General features: G+C 40.2%; 1 protein-coding gene across 2 annotated transcripts in view; it reads right to left on the reverse strand.

Moving 5' to 3' along the window:
• The window catches only part of LOC123515490, a 52,386-nt gene that overhangs the window by 15,147 nt on the left and 22,239 nt on the right, over positions 1–15,000 (reverse strand). For both annotated transcript variants that reach the window (XM_045274097.1, XM_045274098.1), the window contains exons 7-9: positions 12,248–12,351; positions 11,933–12,014; positions 11,494–11,664 (exon numbers count right to left, since the gene is read on the reverse strand). In XM_045274097.1, coding sequence (XP_045130032.1) covers positions 11,494–11,664; positions 11,933–12,014; positions 12,248–12,351 — 357 coding nt within the window. The remainder of the gene's footprint in view (positions 1–11,493; positions 11,665–11,932; positions 12,015–12,247; positions 12,352–15,000) is intronic.

The following is a 15,000-nucleotide window of genomic DNA, read 5'->3' on the forward strand; positions in this document are numbered from 1 at the left end:
CGAGGCATTTGCTCCCTAATTTTGGCTGACGCTTTCCCACTTTTTTGAGAGCCAGTGGGCTTTTTTTTTTAATCTTTTCTTGATATATATATATATATATATATATATATATATATATATATATATATATATATATATATATATATATATATATATATATATATATATATATATATATATATATATATATATATATATATATATATATATATATATATATATATATATATATATATATATATATATATATATATATATATATATATATATATATATATATATATATATATATATATATATATATATATATATATATATATATATATATATATATATATATATATATATATATATATATATATATATATATATATATATATATATATATATATATATATATATATATATATATATATATATATATATATATATATATATATATATATATATATATATATATATATATATATATATATATATATATATATATATATATATATATATATATATATATATATATATATATATATATATATATATATATATATATCATACACATTACGCCTCTGTATTTGGCACCTCTCAGTGCTAGAGTCAGTAGCGTCCTTTAATTAAGGCAGATTCACACTTGTCAATATGCCAATGAAATTGTAAGTCTCTAGAAGTATCGATAGAGCCCTTTTAATCAGAACACGTTCACCCACAGCGACTGGGAATCATCGGCTTTGAGTTATTTACACCATGGAAGGGATATATTCTTAAGCAGTAGACCTCAGAATATTTGTATTTTTTGTGTTTGCGGAGTTCCAATGATGTGAGTTATTTACACCATGGGAGGGACTTATCTTTAACCAGTAGGCCTCAGAATATTTGAATTTTCATACACTAAACTTCAGAATGTATTTTTATACAGCAAGTTTCAAAATTATGTATTTTCATGCATTAAGTCTCAGAATGATGTATCTTTATACACTAGGGTTCATAATGATGCATTTTCATACACTAAGCTTCAGAAAGGTGTGTCTTTATGTAGTAATCTTTAAAATGTTGTATTTCTATGCTGTAAGCTTCAAAATCTTGTATTTCTATGCAGTAAGCTTCAAAATGTTTGTATTGTAGTATATATTCTCTTCTCCATTTCTTTTTGTTTTGTTTGCTGTCCCAAGTGTGTTGTCTGTTTTGTCTCTTGGGAGGGATTTGTAAACTGTCTTGCTTAAGGGAACACCTTTAGGCAGGACAGGGTACACCGTTTATTTTTACATGTACTTTATTATGTGTTTTCCCATGTACTTTCTTTATGTGCACCAACGCAGCTTGGGTGCACTCTGTGTTGTATTTTTTATAAGCATTATGTATTTGCCATATATCTTGCATTTTTCACATTCTGATGTGCATCAACGCAGCTTCGTTGCACATTGTTATGTATTTCTACTAGTGATATGTATCCTTTTTCTCTTGTTTTCACATTTTTGACATTTTGATTGTCTTTAATATTTCAGTATTTTGACACCTTTCATGGTAGTCTTCAGTATTTTTGACACCTTCTATGGTAGTCTTTAGTATCTTTGACACCTTTTATGGTATCTTCAGTATTTTTGACCCTTTCTATGGTAGTCTTCAGTATTTTGACACCTACTATGGTAGTCTTCAGTATTATGACACCTTCTATGGTAGTCCAGTATTTTTGACATCTTCTATGGTAGTCTTCAGTGTTTTGACACCTTTTATGGTAGTTTCAGTATTTTTGACACTTTCCAGGATAGTCTTGCTGTATTTTCAATGTCTATTGTTATCTGTATTTTCGACGTCTCCAGTTGTCTGTATTTTCGACACTTTTACCACTGCCTGTATTTTCAACGTCTCTTTGTATTTTCGATGCCTCTACGGTTGTCTGTATTTTCGACGCCTCTACATAAGAATATAAGAAAAGAGAAAATCTGCAAGAGGCTGTCAAGCCTACACGTGGCTGTCCCTGTTAGAACAAAGCAACCTAATTCCATCTATCATCCCCATCTATAAATCTATCTAATCTTCTTTTAATGCTCCCTATTGACTCAGCATTATACTCCCCACAGTCAGAAATGGCCGATAGGGCGTGGAAACCATGGGAACTCCCCCAGTGTGCCACATCTCCACAGATCTCTGGCAGTATAAGTGCTCCGTTTGCCTTTTCTTCTATCTATTGACGTTGTAAATAACTGCCTTAGTTTGGTTATAAGGTGGCCATATGGCGATCTTGAAACAGAAGAATGATCCATAGCAAGAACGTGCGTCTGCAACTCCAAGAATTTCTCCACTGACGGAATGACGATGTGATGAAGGTGGTACTGTCGCCCTTCCCCGCTCATATGCCGTGTTTGCGACAGGGAGAAACAGAAAACATCCTTTGATTTTTATCTGAGTGGTGGTGTGGAACAAAAGTTATAATAACTCCTTAAATAACTTTAGAAATACACCAGTTTATATAGACATACAAAGAGAAAGAAAGACAGAGGCAGAGGTTACGTAGGTTGAGTGGGATTGGAGAAAGAAGTACATGGTGATAATGGCGACATTCGGGGAATCCCCTTGCCACGCCCTACCAGCCATTTCTCGATGCGACATGTATAACAACATGACCACTGAGTCCGTTCCAATCATCAACCACTCTATTTGAAAATCACTTTCTTCCCATTTCTCTCCTAAACCTGAATGTCTTAAGTTTAAGCCATTATTTCTAGTTCTGTTCCAGCTACTCATCCTAAGAACTTTGCTCATGTCCCATTTGTTATTGCCCGTATACCACTTAAATACTTCTATCAGGTCCCCCCTCTTAACCTACGTCTTTCTTCAGTTTCTTCAATCTCGCTTCATAGGGAATATCCCTCATTCCCTGTATCTTTTTAGGCATCCTCCTTTGCGCTGACTCCAATACATCTATATCCTTCGTATAATGTTGGGACCAGAACTGTACCGTATAGTCAAGATACACCAAGTATAATTTTAGTATTACTTTGGGACTTCTGCTTTTAACACTCATAAAAATGGATCCTAGAACCTATTTGTCTTATTCTATCCTCCTCTGTGCATTGCTTCCTTTAACCAAGATCGGAGCTGTTTATAACTCCTAAATCTTTTTTCATATTTTGAACAACCTTGTGCATCGTTATTTATCATGTACTTATTGTGTGGATTTCTTCTTCCTATGCTAAGTATCCTGCACTTTTTAATTTTGGACTGCATTTGCCTTTTGTCTGTCCATTTGTTCATCGTGTCTAAATCTGCCTGCAAGGCAATGGGATCCATATCTGTCCTAATCAATCTACTTATCTTCATGTCGTCTGGATTTTTACTAATGTCACTACTAATTCCACTGTCCAATTCATCGATATATATTAGAAATAACAATGGTCCTAAAACTGAACCCTGTGGCACCCCACTAATTACATGACCTGACTCAGAGTTATATCCGTTAATTACTACCCTCTGTCGCCTATCGCTTAAACACGCTTTAATTCAGTTTTAAATTTTATCCTCTACCCCATGCATCCTAACGTTTCTCAAGAGTCTCTGATGTACCTGTCAAACGCTTTACTGAAAACTAAGTATAAGATGTCGTAATTATCACTCTTATTTGCCGCCTCATAAATTTTACGATAAATACTCAAAAAGTTTGTAATGCACGACTTTCCCTTCATAAAGCTATGTTGTGAGTGACATCGAACTGTGTCTGTCTAGGTGCTCTCTAATATTTTTCGCTGTTATTGATTCCATTAATTTACCCACAATTGAAGTTAAGCTGGCAGGTTTGTAATTAGACGTTAAATTTTTTTCTCCTTTTTTTAGAATATGGACACAACATTAACTTGTCTCAACATTATTGGTACCTCACCTCACTCTAATGACATTCTACGAAGTTCTGTTAATGGTTCATTGAGGACCTTGCACTCTTTAACTATTCTTGGGCATATTTCGTCAGGTCCTGGTAATTTGAATGTCCTTAGTCGATCTATCTCCTCTTTTATCATCTCCTTAGTTACATGAATATCTGTCAGCTTCTCACTCTCCTTTGGTCCAAAAATCTGTTCACTATCTGGGGTTTCCTGTGTGTTGTCTTGGGTGAAGACAGTTAAAAAAAATACTCGTTAGTTTTACTAATCTCCTCCCCAGAACTAACTAGCTCTCCATTAGCTGTCTTTGAAGGATTTATTTCTTCCGTGGTTTATGTCTTATATAATTGAAAAATCCCTTGGATCCGTCTTTTCAGAACTGTTTTTAGCTTTCCTTGTTAAACTCTTAACTATTATGACTAATTCATTGTATAGTGGCCTTAAAAGCTTGTCTGCCTTTAGCATCCTATATATATATATATATATATATATATATATATATATATATATATATATATATATATATATATATATATATATATATATATATATATATATATATATATATATATATATATATATATATATATATATATATATATATATATATATATATATATATTCCTCTGTCCTATGTAGAGTTTTAATCTATCTGTCGTCCACTTAGGATCTGTCCTTTGTGATTTCATTGTTTTTATATGGAATGTTAGCTGCTTCTACTCTATGTAATTTATCAAGGAAGTAGCTGTATACTTCACCAACACTTACCTCCTCTGATCTAACCAGCCTCACGTTGCCCCTCTCGGCCTGACTTGACCCAGATTTTCACTACCTCACCCCTCTGACTCTTCCCGTCCCCAACTTCATACCTCACCCGACCTCTCTGACGCTGCCCTCCTTCCCTCACCTGCATTCTGGGCCTTACTTGACCTTCCCTACGTGCCCCTTGCCAATCAACTCCTTGTAAGTACCTCCTTAATCCTTCAAGGTTTCCTTTCCTGAAATCATGTATTTTCCTAGAGCTTTAATTTTCTAAAACCTTCGTGCCATTTCATTCTATATAGTATTTTCACTGTTAGATAGTTGGCCACTCTCTTCCACCTGCGTAACTACTTCTTCCCTCTTTGTCAAAATCAAATCTAAAATATTATTTCCCATTGTCTGGTTCTAATATGGCCTGCTTCAAAAAATTGTCCTGAATGACCCTAAGAAATTCCTCTGCTTCATTGTTGCACACCATCAAGCTCCAATCAGTATTCCTGTAATTGATATCGCATACCACACATATCTTATTGTATGAAGAGTTTATTTTATTTGTAGCATTAGGTGACCTGTACACTAAACCCATTACTATCCATCCTTAATATCCACTCATAGAGACTCTGTTTTATTTTCTGTCTTAATTGTACTATTTATCCATCCAACATTGCAATGTGTCCTTAACGTACAAAGCCACACCTCTCCCTCTTCTGTTTTCTCTATCAATATGAAAAAGTTTAAACCCTCAATTTTTGCCTCCGGTTCAAATACTTTCCCTGAAATGTCTAATAAAAATTTTCAACAAACGCTGCTCCTCTTAATCAAATCTATCTTATTCAAAATACTTCCACAGTTTCTATAATAAACTTTTAAGCTATTCCTCACCTTTACTTAGCTGGTTACTTTTCTAGGTTTGACTATTCTATCTTCTCTATGGTTCTTAGAAGCCCTTTCTCTCTCCTAACATAAAAAAAAAAAAAATTCCTGGAGTTTATTTAACTCACTCCAAAGCTTTTTAATCGCTAGTCAGGAAATAGAAATGTCTTCTAAGAACTACGGTTATTTGTATTTTTGACGCCTCTGCGGTTGTCTCTGTTAGTGTTTTTGACACTTTCCATTGATGTCTTGCCTCTATGGCTGTTTTCTGCATATCTTTAATGTCTATATTTTTCATGCTTCCATGGCTTATTTGTGCATGTATGTTATGCCTTTCTTATTCTTATTGCAATTTCCATGCCCTTTTCTTGGCAAGGATCCCTTCGCCCATGTGGCTGAGCGGTGTGGTGGTGTCTCTCCCCACACATTTGTATCATTATCATTATTTTATAATATTATATTATTATATTATTTTTATTAATATTTTCTTGTTTATATATATTTTATACACATTACGCCTCTGTGTTCTCACGTGGAACTCTGTTTTGGCGCCTCTCAGAAGCGTCTCTCAGTTAGTCGTGGGGTCTGTTTGCCTTCTTATACACCTACGCTCTCTCTTAGGTGCGTCTTCCGCTTTGACGACCCACGTTGTCTTACCTTTTGTATGTATTTACATTGACAATCTTACAATCCCCAAGGCAGCTGCTCGTTCCAAGTTACTAACATATCAGAACGGAGAGGATATAGCTACCTAACTCACTCGTTTTGAGAGAGCAGTAGAACTGTTATAGCTTGATAAGGATACGTATGCTGTCAGGTTGTGGTGTCTGTTAACAGGAAAAGCTACAGAATTGTATATCTCCCTCTTTCCTGAAATTACAAGTGATTATGACGAGCTGAAGACGTCCTTGCTGTCAGGAATCAAGAAGACCTTAGATGGATATTACCTCGATTTCCGCAGTGCCAAGATTAGGAACGGAAAAATTACACGCAGTTTGGTGTTCACTTAACCCATCTATTCCAGAGTTGGTTGGAAGCTTCTAAGGTTCAGCAAGACTTTGATTTCTTGAAGAAATTTATGGTATTTGACCAGTTCTTGGCTTCTTTGAGCCCTGACTTCCTTCCTCTCTTTCATCAAAGAGCACAAACCTTCGTCTCTCGACAGGGCAGTCCAGCTAGATGATGATTGGACTTCGTCTTCGGTTAAACATCACAAGCTCGCTCGTCGCCTACACCGACGACCTCCTCCACCATAAAGTGTCATAAATGAGTTAGGCCACATAAGATCCTGGTGTTCCAAGAATTCGCAGGCCTTCAAAGAGAGTCCTCCCTTTCAGCCCTTCACCGTAAGAGTTTACCCCTCCCTTTCAGCCCTTCACCGTAAGAATTTACCTCTCTGGACACCATGTTCCTTGACCCCCTGCTGCAAGTATAGTTAATGGATTCTGGACCTTTTGCATCTTTAGGGACTCTGGGTGTATCTGCATTGTTGTTTCTGATGCTGACCTCACCAACTGCCGCCTGTGCCACGTGGTTGACACCAAGTTTGCCAGTATCTTGATTGGTGATGTCCATGGGGTACGAGATCCTAAGGACCTTCAACTATGGTGATCAGCCTCCGGCTTTTAGAACCAGCTACACATCCTTTGACTCCCAACGTTATTGCACCTCCAACCCAGAGATTTGCTAAGTCAGTCCCTGTCTACCCAGACTCCCTGGCCTCTTCATCTATCACACAGGTGTGTGTTTAATGGAGACATGAGCTCCGACAGCTAGGATGAAGTGTCTTCATCCACTTCATCTTCCAGATCTTCAGCCACTGACAGAGACATTTGAGGAGTTTGCTCGTTTCCAAATATTGTGTGATACTTTGACTGTCGCACGAGCCAAGGCTGCATAGTGGATAAGGTGGTGAGCGTGGGATCGGGCAGACGTCCACGCGTAGGTTCGAATCCCACCACGTACAGCCTTGAAACACTTTGTCATTTGTCGAGTGGTTTAAAGTTACCTACATATCATCATGATACCCAGGTTCTAGGTGGTTACACTCAAGATGAGCTTGGGCGGTGATACGGTGATATGGGCCCTAATATGGGTACCACTATAAATAAAATTGCCTGCGCCACTAATGGGCGGAAGCTGAACAGCACTTTCCATACTCTCTTCAAGTGTGCCTACAGGCGCTACAGGCCTTACCGTAAAAAAAAAAAAAAAAAAAAAAAAAGGAGAAATCGACCACATTTGGAACAACTCCACCTTTTACAATTTAGATCCTCTTCTGAGAAGAAATCCTCTATAGGAAGTGCCTCACGTCAGAACGTCCAGAGGAGATGGGAAAGTTATATTGGTTATTGCACGTAAGTGCCGGCCCATCGTGTTAAAATGTAGCACATGAGAACTATTTAGCTGGTCACTACTCCCATTGTAAGACGGAACAGAAAGTTGCTGACCAATTCTTCTGGCCTTGGATGGGTACTGGCATCAGGGTACATTTCCGTTCCTGTGAGAAGTGCCAACGCTTCTCTCAAAAGGGGGAGAATAAGACCAGGCTCCCTTCAGCCAATGCCCATCACTACTGAGCTCTTTGCTCGTGTTGCCATTGTTGGACTACTGTGGCTGAAGCCCTTCTCACTATCATCTCCAGAGTAGGCATTCCCTGTGAAGTCCTTCCTAACCGTGGGACCCAATTCACTTAAGCCCTGATGCAAGAATTACATCAATTACATCATTTACTGGGGATCAAGCCAATTTTCACCATGCCTTACCACACCAGTGGTAATGGCCACGCTGAAAGGCTGCACAGTCACCTGGTAGTCATCATAAGGAAGCTTTGAAGCAAGAAATCACGTGAGTGGCTTAGTTATTTAACAACTATATACTCTATTTGCCCTCCGAGAAACTCCCAGTGACAGGACAGGATTCTTACCCTTCGAGCTGCTCTATGGCCACAGCATCTGTGTTCCTTTCTCTGTGTTACGCGATCTTTGGGAGGACAAGACATTGCAGCAGGATGAACAGACCAGCTTTCAATACATTTTGGAGCAACGCGATATACTGGAGGAATATAGCAAGATCAGCCCAGAATGCTGAAGTGAGCTGCCGCCTTTACTAGACTTATTTTGACCTCAAGTCTCAAGATAGGACTTTCAAGCCAGAAGATGAGATCCTTATACTTCTACTCAGCGACACCAGCAAGGTTCTTGTGTCCTGGAAGTGCCTCTACAGGATTCTATAGAAAAGAGATAAAGTAACACTGCAGAGCCCAAGTTCAGCGTGTAATGTGGATGAAGCTATCACACTAGAATCACTCTCGGAGTTTGGAAAAATAGACCTATCGCCATTGAGCAGCCATTTCCCAATTAACTGTTTTAGCTTCCGATGGCACAGAATTCTTCAGAGACCCTGCTACCAGAAAGCCTCAGATAGGAGAATCCCTCGCCTGAGGCCAGCACTTCAGCATTGAGGATCTTCTAGGAGAATTTGCTGATGTCTTTTAAGACGTTCCAGGTCACTGTACTACCTTGGAACACTACATCACTCCCACCACGATTGACTGAGTCCAAGTAAACATTTATCCAATCCCCATTTACCTCCAGCCATCTTTCCAGCAAAAGGTTGAGATTTTCTTTCGGCAACGAATCATTCAACGTTCGTCTTCTCCTCACTGTTCTCTTGTTGTGATGGTAAGAAAGCAAGACAATTCGTACGAAATGGTTATTGACTATCGTCAATTAAATTCCATCGCAGTTTTCATGCTGACTCCACCTGCAAGATTACCGAGGACTTACATAAATTCTCAGGATCCAAGTATTTCAGCAAGTTGGATCTGTGCAAGGCATATTACCAGGTATCTCTTACCGACAAGTCCAAATGTCTCACAGCTTTTCTAACCCACCAGGGATATAGGAGTTTCGCTGCATGCCCTTCAGTCTCTGCCTTCGGTACTGCCTGTGCTACCTACACATGATTCCTGTGCATTTTGCTCGCTGGGCTTTCTAATGTCTCCTTCAACTTTGATAAAATTTTTGTTTATTCAAAAGACTTGTCCACGTATCTAGAAGCCCTCTGAGAAGTTCTGGAACGGTTAAAGGAACATCATCTCACCGCCAACCCATCCAAGTTTTGTTTCGGAGTCTCCTCTATTCGTTATCGGGTTCACCGTCGACGGGACGAACCTTCGACAAGACCAAGGCCATCACTATCATGGTTTCACCTACCAGCAAGATACTTCTCAAAGTTTTCCTTGTGCTGTGTTCTTCTACCTCATGTTTATATCGCAGGCATCTAAATACACATGCACTTTACCTGACTTGCTCAAGAAAACTGCTCCTGAACCACTGGCTTGGAGTGAAGACATGTTGGTGCGATTTAAACACCTCAAGGATACGTTGGTCTCGCTACCAGTGCTCTGCCGAAACCGTATCTAAACTTCGTTCTGAGGACCGATGCTTCCAGCTGCGGGATTGGATCAGTACTTTTGCAGTATTACAGACTGTCCCCATCCCGTTGCCTACGTCATCCGAAAGTTACTCGACCACGAAATAAGGTATTCCATGATCGAACGCGGGTGCATTACATGTCGTCTTCGCAATCAGCAGTTTTGACTTCTACCTTTGCGATAGTTTATTTTGGAGTTTGATCACAAGCCACTGTTGTACCCATCAGCCTTTAAAGGAAAGAACGATAGACTACTTCGGTGGGCTTTGTCTCTTCAAACCTACAAGTTCTGAGTTATTCATACGGCAGAAAAACATGATTTGGGTGCTGACCTACAGAGCAAATCCTGTCAACTTCTGTATAATCTACTTTCAGTAAAATCTTGTTAGGGGGGGGGGCGTGTGAGGAATACGTACTACGCCCTCAGGTTTTGTTAACAACACCCTAACGGCTCTAGTTAAGTCCGCTGGTCTCGTTATCTACATTTCTGTGGCACCCATTATCTATGCCTGCCAGCCTAGTGAATTCTACCAGCCTCGTTTCAAGCCTTGGTTTTTCCTCCTCCCATTTACCTGGGGATTCCGAAGCTACCTCTCGGCCTAGTTGACGAACGAAGGCAAACACTAGCTCACCACCACCCAATGCACACCTCGCCTCTTCTACTTCGAGCTAGATCTCCGTCTCGCCAGGAAAGCTGCGTGTCTGGGCTTCTTGCTGCTTCTCCCTTGGCTTTACTGGCTGATCTTTTACCACTGCTGTCTCCCCACTGAACTCCAACTTATGGACTTCACTTCCGCGGCCTTTTCCTGAGTGGATTCTTATCGGTGCAGCCAACCACAGTAACTCATTGCGCCAAACCTTGCACAATAATGGTTCAATTGCTTTGTGGCCATTTTGTTGTCTTTGTGTTTTTATGATAATATATTTACCCTACTTGTGTGGTGTTTGTTTCCTCTCCAAAAGGGCTAGTAAGGCATTGCTGGTAATAATTTCTTAATAATCTGAGGGCGAGAGAGGAAAAGGGGATGAAAAACACTGGCAAAGAAGACTCAGAACGCTCAGTTTCACATAATCAGTTTTGGCAAGGGACAGAAAGTGAAGTTTCTACTTCAGATTATATTAGTGAAGGACAGTTGAGTGTCATTGAAGAAGAGAGGAGAGTTATCTGGAAGATTGTGTTGAGTTGAAAGATGGAGGAATTGACATTTTGAGGCATTTAACCATACTAAGTTAGCTCCAATTAGAAATTTTAGACATGTCTAAAGTCAGGCTTCCTGTGTCTCCATGCCTTACTCTGTCCTGTTTACTTATTCCGAGAGACAGTCAGCAGAGGTGAGGATCTTTGCTCCTTCTTGCCATTATTGAAAAATGACGCATATTCTTTTGCTCTTTCTCTGATATTTGGAACTTCGTGTCAAGAGTGCATTTACTAAAGAAGAGAGTCACATCAAAGTCAGGAAAAGTGACTCGGATGAAAAAACAAATGATACGTGATTAAGTAATGCCAAGGTAGATCATTGTTTATGTGCAAAGAACAAAACCTTGTGGTTACCTTATGCACCTCCTTTTCAATTCTTGCCACCTCCTTCTGGCCCATGTCGTGGATCTCCTGCGGCGTGAGGTCTGTGGTAGTGTGGAATTTGAGACAGGCCTGGTAGTAAGGCTTCCCGCCAGGCAGCGACGACACCCCCACTTCAGTCCTGGTGGCCAGCAGGTACTGATCCTGTTGATGCAAAGTGCCATCACTTTAACTTCACCCTGCCATGCTACACTGCACCTTTCCAACAAGTACCTTTGGATGACTTACTACAAAAGAGTCAGCATTTTGATTATTTCCTACAATGTGTTGTACAGATACAGTATAACTATGATACCGAATGATAGAATTAATATTTCTTTTTATCACACCAGAAATACACCCCTTTTGCCTGCCAGTCAAAAAGCTCAATGAACAAGACGAGGGAGTCTTGTTGAAAACTCCTTCAACTTACCACTATGAAGTTACGAATTTCCTTGAAGGAGGGAATCAGGTCCTGTTTGATCCTTTCCTGCGCCTGCTGCCTCAGCGTGGTTCTGTGAGATGTGAGGGATTTAGAGGTGTGTAAAGTGAATGTTTGGCTTTATGGTGCACGACGACAGTAGTGTGGTAATGAAAAGCACAGTCAAGAGTATAAGAGTACAGTTTGCATTCAGTCTTTGGCAATGTTAAACAATCAGTGGAAACTTCGAGATTAGAATCTTTACTAATTTTTTTCTTATTAGGATTACCAAACCAACACTTGAGCCTTAAGACATGCACCAATTACCTCTGCTCTGAGGTGATGGTGTCAGACATGTTGACGAATGGCTTGTAGAACACGGAATCCTCCACCGGCCCGGTCAGACTGTCAAAGCGGTCCACCACGCCCACCTGCCGGGGAAAACAAACGGTTTTTTTTTTTTTTTTTTTTTTTACATAGGGAAGAGGGCCAGTCAAGGGCAAATAAAAGAAAGTTAAAAAAAGGCCCACTTGAGCGCTGACTCTCCAAAGTTTGCAAAAAGTGCCAAAACCGTCAGCCAGAATAAGGGGAGCAAATGCCTCGATACCTCCCTCTTAAAAGAAGACAAGTTGTAGGAATTCGGAAATACAGATGCAGAGAGGGAGTTCCAGAGTTTGCCAGTGAAAGGGATGAATGATTGAGAGTACTGGTTAACTCTTGCATTACGGAGTTGGACAGAATAGGGATGAGAGGAAGAAGAAAGCCTTGTGCAGCGGAGCCGCAGGAGAAGGGGAGGCATGCAGTTAGCAAGATCAGTAGAACAGTTACCATGAAAATAGCGATAAAAGATAGAAAGAGATGCAACATTTCGGCGGTGAGAAAGAGACTGAAGACAGTTAGTCAGAGGAGGGAGTTGATGAGACGAAGAGCTTTCGATTCCACCCTATCAAGCAAAGCTGTGTGACTGGAACCCCCAAACATGCGAAGAGTACTCCATACAGGGACGGATAAGGCCCTTATACAGAGTAAGCAGTTGGAGGGGCGAGAAAAACTGTCGGAGACGCCTCAGAACACCTAATTTCATAGAAGCTGTTTTAGCAAGAGATGAGATGTGAAGTTTCCAGTTAAGATTATGAGCAAAGGACAGACCGAGGATATTCATTGTGGAAGAGGGAGACAGTTGAGTGTCATTGAAGAAGAGGGATAGTTGTCTGGAAGGTTGTGTCGAGTTGATAGATGGAGGAATTGAGTTTTGAGGCATTGAAAACTACTAGATTTTCTCTGCCCCAATCGGAAATCTTAGAAAGATCGGAAGTCAGGCGTTCCGTGGCGTCCCCGCGTGATCTGTTGATTTCCTGAAGGGTTGGACGTCTCTGAAAGAACGTGGAAAGATGTAGGGTGGTATCATCAGCGTAGGAGTGGATAGGGCAAGAAGTTTGGTTAAGAAGGTCATTAATGAATAATAGAAAGAGAGTGGGTGACAGGACAGAACCCTGAGGAACACCACTATTAATAGGTTTAGGAGAAGAACAGTAGCCGTCTACCACAGCAGCAATAGAGCGGTCGGAAAGGAAACTTGAGATAAAGTTGCAGAGAGAAGGATAGAAGCCGTAGGAGGGCAGTTTTGAAATCAAAGCTTTATGCCAGACTCTATCAAAAGCTTTTGATATGTCTAACGCAACAGCAAAAGTTTCACCGAAATCTCTAAAAGAGGATGACCAAGACTCAGTAAGGAAAGCCAGAAGATCACCAGTAGAGCGACCTTGACGGAAGCCATACTGGCGATCAGACAGAAGATTGTGAAGTGACAGATGTTTGAGAATCTTCCTATTCAGGATAGATTCAAAAACTTTAGACAAGCAAGAGATTAAAGCTATAGGACGGTAGTTTGAGGGGTTAGAACGGTCACCCTTTTAGGAACAGGCTGAATGTAGGCGAACTTCCAGCAGGAAGGAAAGGTAGAAGTCGATAGACAAAGTTGGAAGAGTTTGGCCAGGCAAGGTGCAAGCACAGAAGCACAGTTTTTGAGAACAATAGGAGGGACCCCATCAGGTCCATAAGCCTTCCGAGGGTTTAGGCCAGCAAGGGCATGGAAAACATCATTACGAAGAATTTTGATTGTAGACATGAAATAGTCAGAGGGAGGAGGAGAGGGAGGACAAGCCCAGAATCGTCCAAGGTGGAGTTGTGAACAAAGGTTTGAGAAAAGAGTTCAGCTTTAGAGACAGAAGAGATGGCAGTGGTGCCATCAGGATGAAATAAAGGAGGGAAAGATGAAGAAGTGAAGTTATTTGAGATGTTTTTGGCTAGATGCCAGAAGTCACGAGGAGAGTTTGAGTTTGAAAGATTTTGACATTTTCTATTTATGAAAGAGTGTTTGGCAAGTTGAAGAACAGACTTGGCATGATTCCGGGCAGAGATATAAAGTGCATGAGATTCAGGAGATGGAAGGCTCAAGTACCTTTTGTGGGCAACCTCTCTAAAAGAGGAGGTGAGATGAGGCAGCAAGGAGAGGTGTTAGTCATAAGGCAGGAGGACAGACTGGCAGCATGGCAATATAAGTCAAAGTTGAGAGCAAGAAGAGTCCAGCAAACGAACTTCCTTATAAGCAACACACAAAGAGTGAGATTGTGATCAGGAGAGCCAGTCGGCAGAGACCATAAGCAGTTCAGCCAGAAATTATGAACTTCTTTTCTGATAAATTTTTGGTTCTTCATTTGCAGCATCACGAATAGATATTATTCTATTCTGTCTAATTTCGTCTTCCAAACGCCACTTTCTCATGTAACCTATAGTGAAGCTTGTTTTTAAGCTCGCAGAAAGTCCCTTTTCACAAGACAGCCCGCTGCTGTCACCAATGTAACACGCTCTCTTCTTTTGGGACTGCCAAAAAAAAAAAAAATGTTGATCTGACTGAGGGATAAACAATCATTCCTTATTCAGACAAACACTGTTGTCCATGAAAAGGTGTAGTTGTGAATTTGAAGGAGACTCTAATCAATGGAGTCTGACTTCCAGTCACACCATCGTGGTCACTTAGCTCAATACTATGCTAGTCACGAGTGGCCTCGACGCTCATC

Source organism: Portunus trituberculatus, chromosome 39, assembly GCF_017591435.1.
Source record: "Portunus trituberculatus isolate SZX2019 chromosome 39, ASM1759143v1, whole genome shotgun sequence".
Taxonomy (NCBI): Eukaryota; Metazoa; Arthropoda; class Malacostraca; order Decapoda; family Portunidae; genus Portunus; species Portunus trituberculatus.